Source organism: Drosophila ficusphila, unplaced genomic scaffold (assembly GCF_018152265.1).
Source record: "Drosophila ficusphila isolate 14025-0441.05 unplaced genomic scaffold, ASM1815226v1 contig_198, whole genome shotgun sequence".
Classification (NCBI taxonomy): Eukaryota; Metazoa; Arthropoda; class Insecta; order Diptera; family Drosophilidae; genus Drosophila; species Drosophila ficusphila.
The window spans coordinates 940,484-960,352 of NW_025064092.1; the positions used below are offsets into that span (position 1 = coordinate 940,484).

The 19,869-nt window shown below is 41.5% G+C and overlaps 5 protein-coding genes and 2 long non-coding RNA genes across 8 annotated transcripts; 3 read left to right on the forward strand and 4 right to left on the reverse strand.

Moving 5' to 3' along the window:
- The first annotated feature begins 97 nt into the window (after nt 1-97).
- Nucleotides 98-9,871, forward strand: LOC108091110 (cytochrome P450 4g15). Its single transcript, XM_017190133.2, has 6 exons — nt 98-875; nt 1,860-2,057; nt 2,778-2,960; nt 7,299-7,948; nt 8,520-8,811; nt 9,322-9,871. The coding sequence occupies exons 1-6, from the start codon at nt 677-679 to the stop codon at nt 9,483-9,485; spliced, it is 1,686 nt and encodes a 561-aa protein (XP_017045622.1). The 5' UTR covers nt 98-676; the 3' UTR covers nt 9,486-9,871.
- A 754-nt stretch (nt 9,872-10,625) lies between these two features.
- LOC108091052 (serine/threonine-protein phosphatase 4 regulatory subunit 2-like) lies at nt 10,626-11,749 on the reverse strand. Of its 2 annotated transcripts, XM_017190002.1 has the most exons (3): nt 11,730-11,749; nt 11,132-11,209; nt 10,626-11,077 (listed from the first exon to the last, which is right to left on the reverse strand). In XM_017190002.1, the coding sequence occupies exons 2-3, from the start codon at nt 11,172-11,174 to the stop codon at nt 10,686-10,688; spliced, it is 435 nt and encodes a 144-aa protein (XP_017045491.1). In that variant the 5' UTR covers nt 11,175-11,209; nt 11,730-11,749; the 3' UTR covers nt 10,626-10,685. The 2 variants fall into 2 exon arrangements, with proteins under 2 accessions (XP_017045491.1, XP_017045490.1); XM_017190001.1 differs by lacking the exon at nt 11,730-11,749 and having other exon boundaries at nt 11,132-11,319.
- A 487-nt stretch (nt 11,750-12,236) lies between these two features.
- On the reverse strand, nt 12,237-12,960 carry LOC108091048. Its single transcript, XR_001771368.2, has 2 exons — nt 12,511-12,960; nt 12,237-12,438 (listed from the first exon to the last, which is right to left on the reverse strand). It is a non-coding gene; the product is annotated as an uncharacterized LOC108091048 (long non-coding RNA).
- Nucleotides 12,961-13,289: 329 nt separating this feature from the next.
- LOC108091034 (serine/threonine-protein phosphatase 4 regulatory subunit 2-like) lies at nt 13,290-14,088 on the reverse strand. The gene is made up of 2 exons (XM_017189984.2): nt 13,935-14,088; nt 13,290-13,880 (listed from the first exon to the last, which is right to left on the reverse strand). The coding sequence occupies exons 1-2, from the start codon at nt 13,975-13,977 to the stop codon at nt 13,474-13,476; spliced, it is 450 nt and encodes a 149-aa protein (XP_017045473.2). The 5' UTR covers nt 13,978-14,088; the 3' UTR covers nt 13,290-13,473.
- Nucleotides 14,089-14,481: 393 nt separating this feature from the next.
- On the reverse strand, nt 14,482-15,262 carry LOC108091035. The gene is made up of 3 exons (XM_017189985.1): nt 15,179-15,262; nt 15,036-15,113; nt 14,482-14,981 (listed from the first exon to the last, which is right to left on the reverse strand). The coding sequence occupies exons 2-3, from the start codon at nt 15,076-15,078 to the stop codon at nt 14,617-14,619; spliced, it is 408 nt and encodes a 135-aa protein (XP_017045474.1). The 5' UTR covers nt 15,079-15,113; nt 15,179-15,262; the 3' UTR covers nt 14,482-14,616.
- A 1,778-nt stretch (nt 15,263-17,040) lies between these two features.
- LOC108091042 (serine/threonine-protein phosphatase 4 regulatory subunit 2-like) lies at nt 17,041-17,845 on the forward strand. The gene is made up of 2 exons (XM_017189994.2): nt 17,041-17,200; nt 17,255-17,845. Exons 1-2 carry the CDS (start codon nt 17,158-17,160, stop codon nt 17,659-17,661), a joined length of 450 nt encoding a protein of 149 aa, XP_017045483.1. The 5' UTR covers nt 17,041-17,157; the 3' UTR covers nt 17,662-17,845.
- A 329-nt stretch (nt 17,846-18,174) lies between these two features.
- LOC108091050 lies at nt 18,175-18,898 on the forward strand. Its single transcript, XR_001771369.2, has 2 exons — nt 18,175-18,624; nt 18,697-18,898. It is a non-coding gene; the product is annotated as an uncharacterized LOC108091050 (long non-coding RNA).
- The last annotated feature ends 971 nt before the right edge of the window (nt 18,899-19,869 follow it).

The following is a 19,869-nucleotide window of genomic DNA, read 5'->3' on the forward strand; positions in this document are numbered from 1 at the left end:
TTCGCGCAGTGTACATATGCTGCACATTGTTGGCTATAAAAGTCGTTCGCAGCGTCGCCGCTCGATAGTCGCTGGATCAGAGGCGCAGTGGCGGAAAGGCGAAAGCGGGTCCGTCGTTCTGATTTGCACATATCCAAGTATATATAGGTGGACGTGTATATCTGTGTATACGATCTGTATCGGTAAGGCCGGGTCCGGGAGCGTAACTCCGGCACCCCGTGTGTGTGGGCTGATTCGAGATTCGAGATCATTTTCGCTGGATGCCTCGGCGCGGGGCTGTCACCGTTCAGTTGTGCGCTGGCCGAGCAGAGAGTAACATCCGGTCCACCGATCCGATCCGATACGATCCGATCCACCGATCTATCGATCCATCGATCCAACGATACACCGATCTATCGATCCATCGATCCAACGATCCAACGATCCGGCGATCCCGTTACATGGATAGCTGATCGACAGCTCCCGATCCGTGATCCGTGAAATTGGGCAGTGTGCGTGCTCCGTTGCTTTTTTGTTTGGTGTTTACTGGTGTTTGCTGGTGTTTGCTGGTGTTTGCTGGTGCTGCTGCTCACAAGCTGCAAGTGGGGGAGAGAGAGAGAGAGAGAGAGAGAGAGAGAGAGAGGGAGGTAGAGGGAGAGGGATACTGATACTGATACCGAGAGGATCCCCTTCGCCCATGGAGGTGCTCAAGAAGGAGGCCGCTCTGGGTTCGCCCAGCAGCGTCTTCTACTTCCTGCTGCTGCCCACTCTGGTGCTCTGGTACATCTACTGGCGGCTCTCCCGGGCCCACCTGTACAGGCTGGCCGGTCGCCTGCCGGGCCCCAGGGGCCTGCCCATCGTGGGCCACCTCTTCGACGTCATCGGACCCGCTTCATGTAAATAACACAGTGATTTCCAGTGACTTTGGGAAGGAGTTTGAATCAGGAAAAGTGCTCGAGTGTTGAGAGAGATAATCGATTCGCCATATCCTGCGTGACTTTCCAGATTAGTATTGCCATTGATACATTCCAGATTAATATTCCCATTGATACATTCTATATATTCTTTTTGATTAATCAATGGGCGCGGTCTTGTTTTGGTTTTTTTTTTTTGTTATTAACAAACTAAAAACGCACTACTTTGTTTTCTATTTAAATCCTTTACAAAGTTCGAGAGCTCTTCCATGAAGCAACATTTAAAAAAGAATTTTTTTTTTAATTGAAATTGCAAGAAAGAAATTGTACTGGTTTCTTATTTAATTTGTAACATTTATGTTAAGAAAATAATAGAAATGGTTATATTCTCGTTTGAAAAATGTATTCCATGAAAAACGCATGTGCTTTTCATTAAACAGATGTCATAGTTTAATTTTCTTTAGTCAAAACGTAAATCTGTTGTATAATTATATAAAAATAAGTAATTAACTCAGGCTTCCGCAATATAAAGCACCGAGATAGAGCTCTCCAAAAATTGGAAAACCTACGAAATTTTTTTACGCTATTCATAATTTTACTTGAAATTGTTTTATTACCATTTTTATATTGACTAATTCATATGAAATAGGTTGATCGCTTTTTTTACGTCATTCATCATTTTAGTAGAAAAGTTTTTTTTCGAAGAATTCTGGAATAAGTGGCTTGCCCTTTGCATTTAAACTTGGAATTATTCGCACAATGCTATATATATACTAAGAGTTTATGTTTTAAGATTTTAAGTAGGTAGACATGGGACCACGAATTGGTTATCTATTAGCTCCACTCGCCATCAAGGCACATTTCCTATTGCGAACGAATTTCTCCCCTTTTAAGCACTTTCAAAAAAAAAAAAAAACCCTCGAAGAGAAAGGTGAAAATGATAAAACATCTCGATATCGCCCGCAGCTGTTTTCAAAACAGTGATCCGGAAGAGCGCCCCGTTCGAGCATATAGCCAAGATGTGGATCGGGCCCAAGCTGGTGGTCTTCATCTACGATCCCCGGGACGTGGAGCTGCTGCTGAGCAGCCACGTCTACATCGACAAGGCCTCCGAGTACAAGTTCTTCAAGCCCTGGCTGGGCGACGGACTGCTGATCAGCACAGGTGAGGAGGGGCGGGGAGGGGTGAGGAGCACTGTGAGGACCACTTGCCACTAATGCAATTTGCGGAATCATAAATTAATTAAGCGATCCGCTAGCCTGACAGTTGGCACAACAATGCCGCTATAAATAAAATCAACGTCGCAGAAAACTCACGGAGAGAAACGAGGGAGTGCTTTCAAGTTTCAACTATTGGTTAATTTTTTTAATTTTTTGTTTTTCTGCGTTCCTTTGATTTATACATACAGTACTAGAACAGACAATCGAACAGAAATTGTCCTTAATAAAATAGAATGTACAAAAAAGGTAAACATGTATCCCCAAATAGATTTTCAATTTTTCAGTGAAAAGAGTTACTCAGGAAATTGGCATAGTTATTTGCTTTGTACTTGCGACAGGAAATCAATCTTAGTTCAATGGCTTTTCGTATTTAAAAATTCTTTGAATACCTAAATTTATATACGGTCTTAAAATCAATTAAAACGAAAAGTAGTAATTACAAGCTTTTGTAAATTTTAAAATAAGCTATTCAAATGAGAATGGCTTACAGTTTGACAGGCTGACCTACATGAAATGTTAATAAACTTTATTTGGAGCTTAGAACGGATAACACCTTAGTATCTATTTGGGGAATACCGAACTCGAAGTCAGGAAAGGCTAATCACAGCCACTCAATAAGCAATAAGCCCTAATTCGCACTCCACTGTTTGCACCATTGTTGCAGGTCAAAAATGGCGGTCGCACCGCAAGCTGATCGCACCCACATTCCATCTGAACGTCCTGAAGAGCTTCATCGAGCTCTTCAACGAGAACTCGCGCAACGTGGTGGGGAAGCTGCGAGCGGAGGATGGACGCACGTTTGATTGCCATGATTACATGAGCGAGGCAACCGTGGAGATTCTATTGGGTAAGTGATCGGATATGGACCAGATCGGATTGTGTGGAATCGAGGATCGGGGATCGGGGTAGCGGTATAGCGGTATAGTGATTACACAAAGTACAGTCAACCCACACGCACCCGCCACCACATGATTCGCATGCCACCATGCCACCAAGCCACCAATCCATTCCACCTTCCTCCAGTTTGCTCGGCTCCGGTTGTGATGTGCGTGCGTTCGAGTCACCTAATCTCCGCCAAAACACACAGCACAGAACACACATTATATGGGATACTGGGATGATGCTGAGGCTGATGCTGATGCTGTATTGTATGCCACACACAATTGAGTGCAGACCCATTTCCCTATATACTGACAAATCAAAATCTCTGCCCGCTGCCCATTTGGCGCTATTGTTGTGCCCCCAACAATGGGCGCAAACGAGATGTATGTATGTGTGTACTATACTATATGTACGTACATAATTCTGCATACATGTCCATATATAATAGATCGGATCCCGGGCCCGATCTAACCGAATTATGCCACCGCCAGTTGCCATCTGCCAAACTGCTGCAAACTGGTTGCGTTTGCCCCCAAAACGATCATGTGGCTTAATTACAAAAAATGTCATAATTAAAGGTCTTTCCAGGTCTGAATTTCGATCATTAGGGTCTTTTAGGGTGTATATCATTGTACATACATCAAAACCACTCAAAATACGATCTCAGTACGTAAATTATTAAGAGAGTTCGTGAATTTCTATAGTGATACAGAATCTACTTTTTTCTAAGCCTTGCCTAACGATATTTTGACTTTTCAAAATATTCCCTTCTTGAGGTCCTTAATCCCAATTTTTCAATATTAAAATCGGAAATGCTTAATAGCAAATTGAAAAAAAAAATACCAGCTATTTAATATTATTAGTGAAAAACGAATTGAATTTGGAATACCTGCTAAAAAATCACGACAAATATTTTGGGTTCAATTGTCTATATAGTCCATCAGTATGGAAATTGCTCTCATGAACTTAAGATCATAAATTCGAACTATTTAAATCATTGGGTGATTTTAAGGTGTACCATTTTGAAGGGTTCTTAAATAATCATATCAATGCATTTAGTACCATTACAAATGCAGCACATTAAAGCACGAACTCACGAAAGAGAGCTTTTCCTTGAAACAGCACCCATCTGCCGTAAATGCAGGTTAAGGTTATTCCTATGTTTTTCGACCGGCCAAGTGAGTCGTTTTGCCAATTGACGATTCGCTTGAGGCCAAACACGTTTAAGGTTAAGCAAAAAGTGAAACCGCTAAGAGCTAGACAAATTGGAAGGCGGCCAATGTTAATGACATTGTCGCCGATTTGGGATTGATTTCCAGGCCATTGCATAATCGTAGTCCCAAGTTGAAGCCCAATCCGAGGGCCAAGTGCCTCCACCTTCGGGCCAATTCGGTCAATTGAAGTGCAGCCAAGATTTCGGATCAGAGATCGCAGCTGGATGGAACCGAGGCGAACCGAACTGCAGCGAACTGCAGCGAAGTGAAGTGAAGTGAAATGCACCGAATCGCAGCTAACTGAGCTGCAATTAAAGGCACGTCGCACTGCCATTAAGCATTTAATCAGGAAAATTTGAATGCAACGGCCGGCGGGCAGAAAAACAGAGCTGAGGTTGCCGTTCACGGCGATTATGGTTGTTGTTCTGACGCAAACGGGCAATTAGCAATTAAGACCTGAACGAAAACCCGCAAATGCTTATGAAGAGCTGGGCAAATTTTGTTCAATTCGAACGATCGTAAGAATGGGCAGGGAAAACCAAATGTCATTGCATAAGCTGGATTTCCTTTTCCGGCCAAGTCAGCTCCAGATGAAAGTGTTTATGACTGTGTGGGAAAGTGATAACAAACTGGCATCTAATTAAGTTACTTGCGAACTATTTATAATTCTCACGTGGGGAGTACAAGACAAATTCAACTGACCTATCGTAACTGAAGATCGTTTTGAAACAGAAAGAAGATTTAACGAACAAACTAGGGATTTATCATTTAACTTTTATTAGAATTCAATCTTTTCTATAAATGATTTATTTAATATAATTTTTTAATTTTCAAATAAAAAAATATTCAAATATTTAAAAATTGTTTCTACCTGAGAATTTACAATCTTGCGACATATTGAATTTTAATATTCATTTAACTACATTACTGAATTTGTTCGAAATAAAAAGGAAATATTTTCAAATTATACCAATAAACAAAAGTAAATGACAAAATAATTTAATATTAAAGCATTTATTCTTTTCATTTATATGTGAAATATATGTTGGCCTAAACCTCCCCTCCCCCTCAACATTCAATGTCCAGAAGACGCTCTCGAACCGAATCAAATGCCAAATTCCTTGCTCGCATTTTTCCCACAGCACAGATACATTCCGCTCTCGAAGCGGATCCGTCCGTTAGCTCGTTTATGCTGTCATCTATAGATCTATTATGCATTGTATCTACAATTAGACAGGAGGGATGGGGGATGGGGAGTCCGGGGGAACCGGGGGAACCGGTGCCTCGCCGCCTGTTGTCTGTTTGTTAAGTTCAATTGGCGCTTGGGTCAGACGAGTGCATTCCACTTCCCCCATTTGTCCGTTTTGCTGGGGTCCATCTCCGATCTCCAAACACAGAGTCCCCGCCGATTCCGATTCTGATCCCAGTCTGCACTGCCCGAAAAACCGTACAAATTCGGAGATCAAATTTTAATTCCTTTTTTAAACCGTGGCCAAAAAGGGTCTTTTTATACCCTTGCAGAGCAAAAGGGTATTATAATTTCAGTCAGAAGTTTGCAACGCAGTGAAGGAGACACCTCAGACCCCATAAAGTATATATATTCTTGATCAGCATCACGAGCAGAATCGAAATATGTATGTACGTCTGTCCGTCTGTCCGTCTGTCCGTCTGTCCGTCTGTCCGTCTGTCCGTCTGTCCGTTTCCGCGCAAACTAGTCTCTCAGTTTTAAAGCTATCGTGCTGAAACTTTCCCAAAAGTTGTATAGTTGTTGCACGCAGTATATAAGTCGGAACGGGCCGGATCGGCCGACTATATCGGATAGCTCCAATACAAGAGAATGAAATAAAAAATTCTAACTCTGTTGTTTTTTATCAGATCGACTTGAATTCTTCAAGATGGCGTTTTCTAACTGTTATTGAATTTCGTATTAAATTTGATCAAAATCGGATAACTCTATCATATAGCTGCCATAGGAGGGATCGAAAATTATATATAGAATTAATGGAAATAAATTGATAACATCGTTGTTTTTCATCAGACAAGTATAATTTTTGGAATACAGAGTGTTCTTACGACTCTTGAATTACGAGTTAAATTTGATCAAAATCGGACAACTATATCGTATAGCTCCCATATGATCTATAGTCAAAAATATGGAAAATGAATAGAAAAATCGTCTTAGCTTCGATGTTGTCTAGCCTTTATGCGTTTTGTTCGACATATTTGATGACTGCAAGGGTATATAAGCTTCGGCTTGCCGAAGCTAGCTTCCTTTCTTGTTTTTGTACTATTTTGCTTGGTTTAATTTAATATTTGTTCAGAGTATTCAATAAGTGCAAAAATTGTATTTAATTGTTGAATGTTTAATCTTGTTTGTTGACCTTAAAATAACACAGAAAATAATTAACACAAAATGAAAATTACTAAATCTGATAAAATAAGAATTTAATTTTTAATTTGTTATTTAATTTTCACAAAAAAAACAATATTTTGTTAGGCTTTGTATACAACACTGCGATAGTGGGACTACTAATTGAGTTGTATTCTAGTTTAGTTGTATTTACAATCAAAATTAAAAATAAAGCATTCGCGCCATTACCTGGTAAACAATTATTTTTGACTAATAGACTTGACATTGGAGAAAAAAATTTTAACGCTCGCTCTCTTCCTCAGTCTTTCTCCGATTTATCTGAAACTGTTATAAAACATTTTCGAAATATATTCAGGATCCATCCTAAATGAAAACAAATTAGAGAGTATATTAACCCGATTGATTGTATTAAATTGTCCTAAAACTAAGGCACAATATTCCTAAAAAGTTATGCCTATATTGAAAGTCAAGATCGGGGCCAAATTCCTAGTTTTTGTAGTACTCAAAACACCGCTAGCTTAATCTTTTAAACGCTGTTCCTGTAAACAAGTAAAATGGTTTTGATTTGCGTTTCGTTTTCATTTTTGCATGAAAACGGAATGTTGCTCAAAAAATAAAATAATATGCCTTCTATGTTATCGCTTGTTTCTGTATGGACCAACTTCGGTTTCAGGCGACACAAGAGTATGCACATAAATCTATTTTTTTTGCCTTCCAGAGACGGCGATGGGCGTGTCGAAGAAGACGCAGGACAAGTCGGGATTCGAGTACGCGATGGCCGTGATGCGGATGTGCGACATCCTGCACGCCCGCCACCGCAGCATCTTCCTGCGCAACGAGTTCGTGTTCACGCTGACCAGGTACTACAAGGAGCAGGGCCGCCTACTCAACATCATCCACGGGCTGACCACCAAGGTGATCCGGAGCAAGAAGGCGGCCTTCGAGCAGGGCACCCGCGGATCCCTCGCCCAATGCGAGCTGAAGGCGGCCGCCTTGGAAAGGGAGCGCGAACAGGAGCGGGAAACCGGAAACGGCGGCGAGGAGGGGGCCACTCCGGTGGCGGGACTCTCCTACGGACAGTCGGCCGGACTGAAGGACGACCTGGACGTCGAGGACAACGACATTGGCGAGAAGAAACGGCTGGCCTTTCTCGATCTGATGCTGGAGAGCGCCCAGAACGGAGCTCTGATCACCGACACCGAAATCAAGGAGCAGGTGGACACCATCATGTTCGAGGGGCACGACACCACGGCAGCCGGCTCCTCGTTCTTCCTCTCCCTGATGGGCATCCACCAGGACATCCAGGACCGCGTGCTGGCCGAACTCGACTCCATCTTCGGCGACTCGCAGCGACCGGCCACGTTTCAGGTGGGTCAATATCCAAAAACACAAACACAAGGCGTTTCTATCATCAACTCCCGGTAACAAAGTTTCTTTTTCTACTCGAACAGATTTTGGGTAAAAAAAACATGTTTTAGATCTCTTTTTGAAATAATTGCTAATACTTTGTAGAGTAGCTTGGGCTATTCTGAGAGAACTTGAAGCCCCAATAAAGCTATGTAGATTTCGCTTTTGTTTTCCTTATTTTTTCAACTTTCAAATTATAAAGTCATTCGATTTATTGTAACCCTCCATTATTTTATTAAATCCTAGAATACGAAAATAAAACGTTTTTTTCTATAAATTTCATATCAGACTGAAACGCACATTTCCCTATTGCAAGAGTCTTTCATAAAAATAATAATTTTCCTAAAATGAGGGAGAAGTCTGAAATAAAATGGATATAAACCAAACTTTTAAATTGCCGCCATTGAAGCGCGCAAAACCCGACTGCAGGACAAATTTTCGACAAAAACATTGTTATATTGCTTTGAAGTTTTAAAGAATACTCAAGTGCATACTTGACACCGCCACTAAATCCTTGAAATCCCGACCGCAGGACACTCTGGAGATGAAGTACCTGGAACGGTGTCTAATGGAGACGCTGCGCATGTACCCGCCCGTCCCGCTGATCGCCCGCGAGCTGCAGGAGGACCTCAAGCTGAACTCGGGCAACTACGTGATCCCCAGGGGCGCCACGGTGACGGTGGCCACCGTCCTGCTGCACCGCAACCCGAAGGTCTACGCCAACCCGAACGTCTTCGATCCGGACAACTTCCTGCCGGAGCGGCAGGCCAACCGCCACTACTACGCCTTCGTCCCCTTCTCCGCGGGACCTCGCAGCTGTGTGGGTGAGTTCCAGAATCAAGAGTGTCCGGAAAGATCAAGTAACCTTTTACCAAGTGATATGAGTAAGGAAGTGAGCCGCCGAATGCTTGATATCGTCCTGCCCACTCCTTTGCTCACTTTATAAACTGCAGCAAAGGAGTGGATCAGGAGGATCATGAAATGAATACGCTGGTAGAAAGCTTCCTTCTTCTTGATACATACTGATCAAGCTACAAAATATATTTCAAAATCCATTCCTTTTGTATTCCATTTGTTATTATTAAAGATGAAAAAAAAAATTAACACGTTTTGTAAAATTAATAACAATTTGCAAAATCTTTTTAAAGTTCATCTCATAAAAAAGATTGCTCCATTCAAAGAAATAAACTTCCGAAAAGCTTAAGTTAAGTTGTTATTCGACGAGCAAAAATATCGACTAAAGGAAAATTGATGTGGAGAAAAACAATAATCTATTTCACCTTCCTACAAGTTTGCACAAAAATTGATATTACACATTTGAACGAATTTTCCAGGGCGCAAGTACGCGATGCTCAAGCTGAAGATCCTTCTGTCGACCATTTTACGGAACTACCGCGTCTACTCGGACCTGACCGAAGCGGACTTCAAGCTGCAGGCGGACATCATCCTGAAGCGGGAGGAGGGCTTCCGCGTGCGCCTGCAGCCGCGAACCAGATGAACCAGGTGACCCCGACGAATCTGGTGACCCCGACAAAGCAGGTGAACCGCGCAGAGGAACAAAAGAAAGGGAGGAACGGAGGAACGGAGGTCACCGTACACAATAAGCTACACAGAACGGACACTTATCCATACATATATCTCTACTTGTTGGCAAGTGATAGTCACCGGTTTATACAGTAATATTGATAACATTAAATAATAAACGTGCTCAAACACTCGATTTATTGATTAGAATAATAACTATTTTTTTGTCGCATTTAACATGAAAAGCAACCACAACTATCGTCATCTTCCTTAAACTGTTCTTTTTTTTTTTTGGTTGTTTTATTATTATAATACCTGTTTGTGTAATAATTTTGACAATAAATCTTTTGTGTAATTGTACATATCGATCAAATGAAGCGAAATAGGTATGTATTTTGATATTGATAAGTACAAAACAGTAGGAAACGCTTTAATCGAGTGTCTCAGAAGAACGATTTCAACCAGCGTGATTACTTTTTTAAAACTTAATTTGGTGCATATTTGGTGCAAACCAATTTTAAAGGAATATATTAGGGTCTATCCTCTCAGTCGTAATACGGATTCAATCCTTTCCTGGAAGGGCTTTCCATGTATATGGGAATTTATTTTTTTGGATCCGTATTACTTTAAAAAATCTGCCAAAAAAAATTTGTTATCGATAACTTTATACTATGATGGTAAATTGGAAACTTGTGAAGCACTTACATCGGTATCGATTTCGACGCACTTGCTCTTCTCAATTCTCGTGGAGAAAGACCTAACTAGGAGCCATCGATCCCTCTTATGATGGACCCCGGTCATTGGAAAATGGTAGTCGACTTTTATTCGTCACATACGGTCACTACTATCCAAACGTAGTGTTATATTTGAATTGTCCTTCTTCAATATTCAGAAAATTATGTGTAGCTGCAAAAAACTATTCAAAATACAACACTTAATTTAAAGTCAACATCTCTTTTTTCCTAAGGTGTTTCATTCTGCCGCTGTCGGGCAGTCGACTCTCCTGTCGACCTTTTATGCCAACACTTTACGGATCCAAATATTATATTATGAATCCTTACGCTACTACATCAATAAATCCCCACTGCATCTCTCAGAGATAATTTAGTCCAAATGTTTATATGCAGTGTTTATTAAATAATTGTGGGGCAGGGATACTTGGACTAATCCTCTATCACGGATCTGTCCATAAATGGGGTAATTGGTGTCCTCGCGGCCATATCCACCAGACCACCTCCGGAGTGTCCTCCAAGGGATGGTGGATTTCATCAGGAGTCGGTGGCTTTACCGCATCGCCCAATGCGGAAGCTTCCTGCTCGTCAGAGGGCTCCTGTGCTGTTTCAGTCTCATTCCCATCCTCTGCTGCTTCTGTCTCATTCTCATCCTCTGCAGCTTCCTGGTTTTCTGCTGCAACCGGAGGAGGTTCCTCCCCCTCCTTTTCCAGCTTGGCCTTCTTCGCCATCTTGGAACTGGCGATCGACGACGAGGAGGGCTTTTCTTCCAAAACCTTCTTCTCCTTTTCAGTGTCAACGTTGGCTGCCAACGGATCGTTCTCGTCGTTAATTTCTGTGAAGGAATCGAATGCCTTGAATAGACTCACTCCTCCAGAATAGAACTTACCCGGCATGCTCCTCGGCTTCACGATCTGCTCGATTTCGCTCATAGTGGATTATCCTCAAATCAATCGTCAAATCAAAACTATTGTAGAAAGCGTTGCACAAAAGTGAGAAGAAAGAGTGGCAAAATGGCAGATTCACAATTAGCTTTCAGTTTTTTCGCAGTGACGGATCAACTTTTAAAGTGAACGTCGAGAATTCAGAGTTGCTTCGGCTTAATATCGCATAGAAACGTGCTTTAACAAACGATATTTTTGGTTGGACTGTGATGCTGAGCAAGAATATAGATTATCGTGTCGATTGCTTCTTGCTAACTTTTAACCGAATTTATATTTCCTTCTGCAGGAGTAAACACAACTTCTTGGGAATCGACCACTCGCATTTAAAGCCACACTTTAAAGAATATTGAATTCTCTTGTTCATTGTTCATTCATAAATTCAGTTTACTTAATAGTTATTTTTATTTATATTTCTAAAACGACCGCCTGATCCCATCTGATTACAGTTTTAAACAGTGACAAAGAGAGTCAAAACAGCGACTATGTAACTTCAAACTTCCTTTTTTCGCTAATGCCAATTCCTATATTTATGTTTTTTTTTACCTTTTTACTCATTGCCAGAACTCTTCGTCAACAATGCTTTCTTTCGAAGTGTTAAGTGTGAAAAAAATGGACATGTTATAAAACGGTTCTTGCCATGCGATACTTAGCCAATGCAACTCTAAACTCTAAAGTTTATCCGTCACTCCGTTGGAAGTCACCGATGTCCAGCTCCAAGATGGCGAATGAGGTGGAAGAGCATTCTCCGGTTGCAGCAGAAGAGCAGGAATCTGCAGAGGATGAGAATGAGTGTGAAACAGCAAAGGAGCCCTCTGACGAGCAGGAAGCTTCCTTGTGTTCGTGTTCACTTGGCTGCCAATGTGGATTGCCTTTACTAAAACGGGGATCAATTCCTTTGTGTCTCTAAGGAAAATGTTCAAGCAACTAAACATGCTTAGTTTATCAAGTTGTACGAGCCGCGCGGCCCTGTGACGGATTCTTAATTGATATATTATTCTGCCCCGGACTGATTAATAAAATACTCCTTTAATAATATTAAGTCAACATATGTATGCTACGCTTCGAAATAATGATAAGCTATTTATGTATATTTGTCGATCAAGTTTTGAGACGCATGATACATTCAGCTTTTCATGTACGCAATAATATAAATTGTGTTTCTTGTTGTAGATTGAATGTCCTGTATATTTGAAAGTATTCAAAGTACTATATGTATGTCCCCTTCTCCGTCGTTACCTCTCTTTGATGTATGCTAAGTATAATAAAAGACATTAATAAATAGGTACACCGACAGATTGTAATTCCTGGGGTAACAAGTGCTTACCACGCTACTGGGCTAGTTCGTCCGCTTGATCCTTACTAACCAGTTAAGAAGACGGCTGTTAAAGCGCTGGATCAGTGTCTGGCCTGCCGAATGAGAGTGGTTTTCGACTGCTTCCGGAGCCAAGCCACTTACGGATTGGGATTTGCAAGCGGAGTTGATTTCCCGTTGGGTCGGGCGTCGGACTCGCACGGCACACCTCTTTCCGCAAAATGCCTTGGCCTGGAGCTCTTGCTCCCTGAGCCTCTTTGTCTGGGATCTGGTCACCGGCGGCATGGTGGTCAGCTGATCGTTCTTTTATTTTTACTCGGTTAAGGGATAGGACTTGGATTATGGGAGTCTGGCCTTTTTATATGTATGTATCAACCGACTGGGTAGTTGAAACGATGTCTCGTCCAGCGCCGCCTGCTTTTGTTACAGCAAAATAGGAGATATCAATTTTATAAACATGGTGTTTGATTTTTAGTTTTATTAATGAAAAAAATTTCAACAATAGTTTTGTGTTTCAAACTACGCACTTACATTGACATTTGTTCGTTACTGTCACACCAATTCAACTTGAATTATCCTTCCAATAAATCCACAATATGGTAATCTTTAGCTGTCACCACCTTTCCATCATTTAAATTCAACTCGACTTCTGTATTCTTTAATTCTTTCTTCCTGCCTGTGTTTCTGGCATTCGATCCAAAATCTGTTGACCTTCTAATATATTATGAATCATTTTGCATACTGAGTTAATAAACCCCCACTGCTCCCTCTTAAGGATAACTTCGCCAAAATGTTTTTGTGAAGTGTTTATTAAAAAAATGGCAAAGAATAACTTCGCCAAAATGGTTGTATGAAGTGTTTTTAAAAATATGGTGGGGCAGGGATACTTGAACTAATCCTCCATCAGGGATCTGTCCATGAAGTATTAACACATCTGCCCGCTTGAGTGCGCATTTGTTAGTGACCCATCACCTCCTAGTTGGTGTCCTCGGGGGCCATATTGGCCTCATTCTCTTGATCGCATTCGGTCTCGACCACCTCCTCTCCCTCCGGAGTGTCCTCCAAGGGATGGTGGATTTCATCAGGAGTCGGTGGCTCTACCGCATCGCCCAGTGCGGAAGCTTCCTGCTCGTCAGAGGGCTCCTCTGCTGTTTCAGACTCATTCCCATCCTCTGCTGTTTCAGACTCATTCTCATCCTCTGCAGCTTCCTGCTTTTCTGCTGCAACCGGAGGAGGTTCCTCCCCCTCCGTTTCCAGCTTGGCCTTCTTCGCCATCTTGGAATTGGCGACTGACGACGAGGAGGGCTTTTCTTCCAAAACCTTCTTCTTCTCCTTTTCAATGCCAACGTTGGCTGCCAACGGATCGTTCTCGTCGTTAATTTCTGTGAAGGAATCGAATGCCTTAAATGGACTCACTCCTCCAGAATAGAACTTACCCGGCATGCTCCTCGGCTTCACGATCTGGTCGATTCCGCTCATGGTGATTAAGGCAATTCTCAACTAAAAACTTTTGTGGAAAGCACTTTTCTGCAAGTGGGAAGAAAAGTTATAACCTCTGTTCACTTCGACATCCGGTGACAAAATGGCAGATTGACAACTATGTAGCTTTAAGGTTTTTCGCAGAGACAATATGAATGTCGGAATTTAGAGTTGCATTCTCTAAATATCGCATATACTATCGTTTATAGTTTTGAAGGGAACGCAGAAGAATTACTGGATGACGCAATTAACGAAAGGCAAAGCTAGAATATGGGAAGGAAAGTACTCATTATGATCACAGAATTTAAAAGCAACAAAACAAAAAAATTTCAGCTTTTTATCTTTAACCGTTTTCTCAAAACAATTTTTTTAATAAAGTGCTATTTTTCGGCCCCACAAGGTGAGAACCTGCCTTAAGTCAAAAGACCTCTTTCAAAATACTACAATTCCAATGCGAAACTCGTCCCAAATAAATACTTTAGAGGAAAAATAAGCATAAAAACATATAAACAGAATTGATACATTTAGTTTATTTTAAAAGAACAGGAAACTAAGGTGGGACAGGGATACTTGGACTGGTCCTCCAGTAGATGATATACGTCTCTAAAGTTCGCTTCTGTCCGCTTTAATGGACACTGCTCATTGGCCCATTACCTCCTGGTTGGAGTCCTCGGCGGTCACGTTGGCTTGGTTACATTCCGTTTCGACCTCCTCCTCTCCCTCCGGAGCCGGTGGAGTGACTGCGGCCAAGGGCGATTCGCCAAGTGCGGAAGCTTCCTGTTCGTCAGAGGGCTCCTCTGCTGGTTCAGACTTTGTTTCATCCTCTGAAGCTTCCAGCTTTTCTGCTACAACCGGAGAAGGTTCCTCCCCCTCCTTTTCCAGCTTGGCCTTCTTCGCCATCTTGGAACTGGTGATCGACGACGAGGAAGGCTTTTCTTCCAAAACCTTCTTCTCCTTTTCAGTGTCAACGTTGGCTGCCAACGGATCGTTCTCGTCGTTAATTTCTGTGAAGGAATCGAATGCCTTAAATGGACTCACTCCTCCAGAATAGAACTTACCCGGCATGCTCCTCGGCTTCACGATCTGCTCGATTTCGCTCATAGTGGATTATCCTCAAATCAATCGTCAAATCAAAACTATTGTAGAAAGCGTTGCACAAAAGTGAGAAGAAAATTATGAACTCTTAGTGAACAAGACTTACAGTGGCAAAATGGCAGATTCACAATTAGCTTTCAGTTTTTTCGCAGTGACGAATCAACTTTTAAAGTGAACGTCGAGAAATCAGAGTTGCTTCGGCTTAATATCGCATAGAAACGTGCTTAAAGGAGCGATAGTATTGGTTGGACTGTGATGCTGAGCAAGAATATAGACATTATCGTGTCGATTGCTTCTTGCTAACTTTTAACCGAATTTATATTTCCTCCTGCAGGAGTAAACACAACTTCTTGGGAATCGACCACTGGCATTTAAAGCCACACTTTAAAGAATATTGAATATCGACACGATAAATTAATAATTAAAATGATTAAATTAATAAATTAAAAATTTGTTTTCAGTTGGACGTCATGAACGTCATTAAAGCTTTTAAATTCTGTGATCATAATTAGTACTTTCCTTCCCATATTCTATTGGGTTGGCAAGAAAGTCATGTCGTTTTTTTGCAATATTTTCAAAGATGATTTATTTATATCAGGACTTATAATTAATCAATTATGTATTGGCCGTTTTGTTCGACCACCAATGACCATCTTTCGGGCAGCTGCATAATTCCGCGCTCGAAGATCTTTTGGTCTTTTCCAGCAAAGAATCGAGACAAGTGGTTTTCGACAGCCTCATCTGAATCAAAGTTTTTACCATTCAAAGAGTTTTGAAGAGAGCGAAACAAATGGTGCTAAGAAGGGGCTAAGTCCGGACTATAAGGTGGATGTGGTAGCACTTCCCAATTCAGCTCCGTTAATTTTTGCCGAGTGACCAAAGATGTGTGGGGCCTAGCGTTGTCATGGTGAAAGACTATACCCTTGCGATTAGCTAGTGCCGGCGCCTTTTCTTTAATTTTTTCCGCCAAATTGAATAGCTGGCGACAGTACACATCTGAATTGATGGTTTCATTCCGTCCCAGCAGCTCAAAGTGCACTACACCCTTCCAATTCCACCAAACAGACAGCATAACTTTCCTCTGATGGATATCGGCCTTTGATGTGGCTTGAGCTGGCTCATCTTTCTTGCTCCATGATCTTTTTCGTTGGACATTTTGTAAACAACCCACTTTTCGTCGCCAGTAATGATCCGCTTCAAAAAAGGATCGTTTTTAATCCGTTGCAGCAGAGAATAGCAGATGTTGATACGCTTAGTTAGGTGAATTTTCTGTAAGTTATGCGGAACCCAAACATCGAGCTTCCTTAAGTAGCCAAGTTTCTTCAAATGGTTTTCAACCGTTGTATGCGACACTTTGAGCTTCTCTGACATCTCCCGCGTTGAATAACGCCGGTTTTCATCCAGCAAAGCCTGAATTTGTTCGTCAAAAACGGCCGATGGTCGATCAGAACGTGGGGCGTCTTTGACTCAAAAATCTCCAAGCCTGAATTTGGCAAACCAGCGCTGACATTGGCGATCACTCATGGCATCTTTACCATACACTTCGCACAATTTTTCGCGAGCTTCGACCGCTTTTTTTTCCTTTTTGGAAGTAAAAAAGCAAAATATGCCGAAAATGCTCACTTTGGTCCTCCATGTCTAATTTGCTATATCTTCCACAAATGTTATCGAATAATTACCAAATTTTCGTCGATAGTACCTAAGACAATAAGCTTTAAAACGATACTAAAAAGTGTGACCCTGTTGCTCGATTAGTCGTAAATAAATTAGATTAAAAACGATTACTAAAAAAAACGACATGACTTTCTTGCCAACCCAATAGCTTTGCCTTTCGTTAGTTGCGTCATCCAGTAATTCTTCTGCGTTCCCTTCAAAACTATAAACGATAGTATATGCGATATTTAGAGAATGCAACTCTAAATTCCGACATTCATATTGTCTCTGCGAAAAACCTTAAAGCTACGTAGTTGTCAATCTGCCATTTTGTCACCGGATGTCGAAGTGAACAGAGGTTATAACTTTTCTTCCCAATTTCAGAAAAGTGCTTTCCACAAAAGTTTTTAGTTGAGAATTGCCTTAATCACCATGAGCGGAATCGACCAGATCGTGAAGCCGAGGAGCATGCCGGGTAAGTTCTATTCTGGAGGAGTGAGTCCATTTAAGGCATTCGATTCCTTCACAGAAATTAACGACGAGAACGATCCGTTGGCAGCCAACGTTGGCATTGAAAAGGAGAAGAAGAAGGTTTTGGAAGAAAAGCCCTCCTCGTCGTCAGTCGCCAATTCCAAGATGGCGAAGAAGGCCAAGCTGGAAAAGGAGGGGGAGGAACCTCCTCCGGTTGCAGCAGAAAAGCAGGAAGCTGCAGAGGATGAGAATGAGTCTGAAACAGCAGAGGATGGGAATGAGTCTGAAACAGCAGAGGAGCCCTCTGACGAGCAGGAAGCTTCCGCACTGGGCGATGCGGTAGAGCCACCGACTCCTGATGAAATCCACCATCCCTTGGAGGACACTCCGGAGGGAGAGGAGGTGGTCGAGACCGAATGCGATCAAGAGAATGAGGCCAATATGGCCCCCGAGGACACCAACTAGGAGGTGATGGGTCACTAACAAATGCGCACTCAAGCGGGCAGATGTGTTAATACTTCATGGACAGATCCCTGATGGAGGATTAGTTCAAGTATCCCTGCCCCACCATATTTTTAAAAACACTTCATACAACCATTTTGGCGAAGTTATTCTTTGCCATTTTTTTAATAAACACTTCACAAAAACATTTTGGCGAAGTTATCCTTAAGAGGGAGCAGTGGGGGTTTATTAACTCAGTATGCAAAATGATTCATAATATATTAGAAGGTCAACAGATTTTGGATCGAATGCCAGAAACACAGGCAGGAAGAAAGAATTAAAGAATACAGAAGTCGAGTTGAATTTAAATGATGGAAAGGTGGTGACAGCTAAAGATTACCATATTGTGGATTTATTGGAAGGATAATTCAAGTTGAATTGGTGTGACAGTAACGAACAAATGTCAATGTAAGTGCGTAGTTTGAAACACAAAACTATTGTTGAAATTTTTTTCATTAATAAAACTAAAAATCAAACACCATGTTTATAAAATTGATATCTCCTATTTTGCTGTAACAAAAGCAGGCGGCGCTGGACGAGACATCGTTTCAACTACCCAGTCGGTTGATACATACATATAAAAAGGCCAGACTCCCATAATCCAAGTCCTATCCCTTAACCGAGTAAAAATAAAAGAACGATCAGCTGACCACCATGCCGCCGGTGACCAGATCCCAGACAAAGAGGCTCAGGGAGCAAGAGCTCCAGGCCAAGGCATTTTGCGGAAAGAGGTGTGCCGTGCGAGTCCGACGCCCGACCCAACGGGAAATCAACTCCGCTTGCAAATCCCAATCCGTAAGTGGCTTGGCTCCGGAAGCAGTCGAAAACCACTCTCATTCGGCAGGCCAGACACTGATCCAGCGCTTTAACAGCCGTCTTCTTAACTGGTTAGTAAGGATCAAGCGGACGAACTAGCCCAGTAGCGTGGTAAGCACTTGTTACCCCAGGAATTACAATCTGTCGGTGTACCTATTTATTAATGTCTTTTATTATACTTAGCATACATCAAAGAGAGGTAACGACGGAGAAGGGGACATACATATAGTACTTTGAATACTTTCAAATATACAGGACATTCAATCTACAACAAGAAACACAATTTATATTATTGCGTACATGAAAAGCTGAATGTATCATGCGTCTCAAAACTTGATCGACAAATATACATAAATAGCTTATCATTATTTCGAAGCGTAGCATACATATGTTGACTTAATATTATTAAAGGAGTATTTTATTAATCAGTCCGGGGCAGAATAATATATCAATTAAGAATCCGTCACAGGGCCGCGCGGCTCGTACAACTTGATGAACTAAGCATGTTTAGTTGCTTGAACATTTTCCTTAGAGACACAAAGGAATTGATCCCCGTTTTAGTAAAGGCAATCCAAATTGGCAGCCAAGTGAACACGAACACAAGGAAGCTTCCTGCTCGTCAGAGGGCTCCTTTGCCGTTTCAGACTCATTCTCATCCTCTGCAGATTCCTGCTCTTCTGCTGCAACCGGAGAATGTTCTTCCACCTCCTTTTCTAGCTTGGCTCTCTTCGCCATCTTGGAGCTGGACATCGGTGACTTCCAACGGAGTGTCGGATAAACTTTAGAGTTTAGAGTTGCATTGGCTAAGTATCGCATGGCAAGAACCGTTTTATAACATGTCAATTTTTTTCACACTTAACACTTTTCGAAAGACAGCATTGTTGACGAAGAGTTCTGGCAAACTGTGAAAAGGTAAAAAAAAAAAACATAAATATGTATAGGAATTGGCATTAGCGAAAAAAGGAAGTTTAAAGTTACATAGTCGCTGTTTTGACTCTCTTTGTCACTGTTTAAAATTGTGATCACTGATCAAATGGGATCAGGCGGTCGTTTTAGAAATATAAATAAAAATAACTATTAGAAATCACGCTTTCCGCCCTTTTTTTTTTATTAATATAAAGCACCCAAATTAGCTCTTTAAAAAAAAATTTCTTTCCCATTTGTTGCACAAAGTGAAGTGGAATTTTAACACGAGTTCTTATTCCCTGGCAATGTTTATTGTGTATCTGTATAAAAACTATACGTGAACTGAATTTATGAATGAACAATGAACAAGAGAATTCAATATTCTTTAAAGTGTGGCTTTAAATGCCAGTGGTCGATTCCCAAGAAGTAGTGTTTACTCCTGCAGAAGGA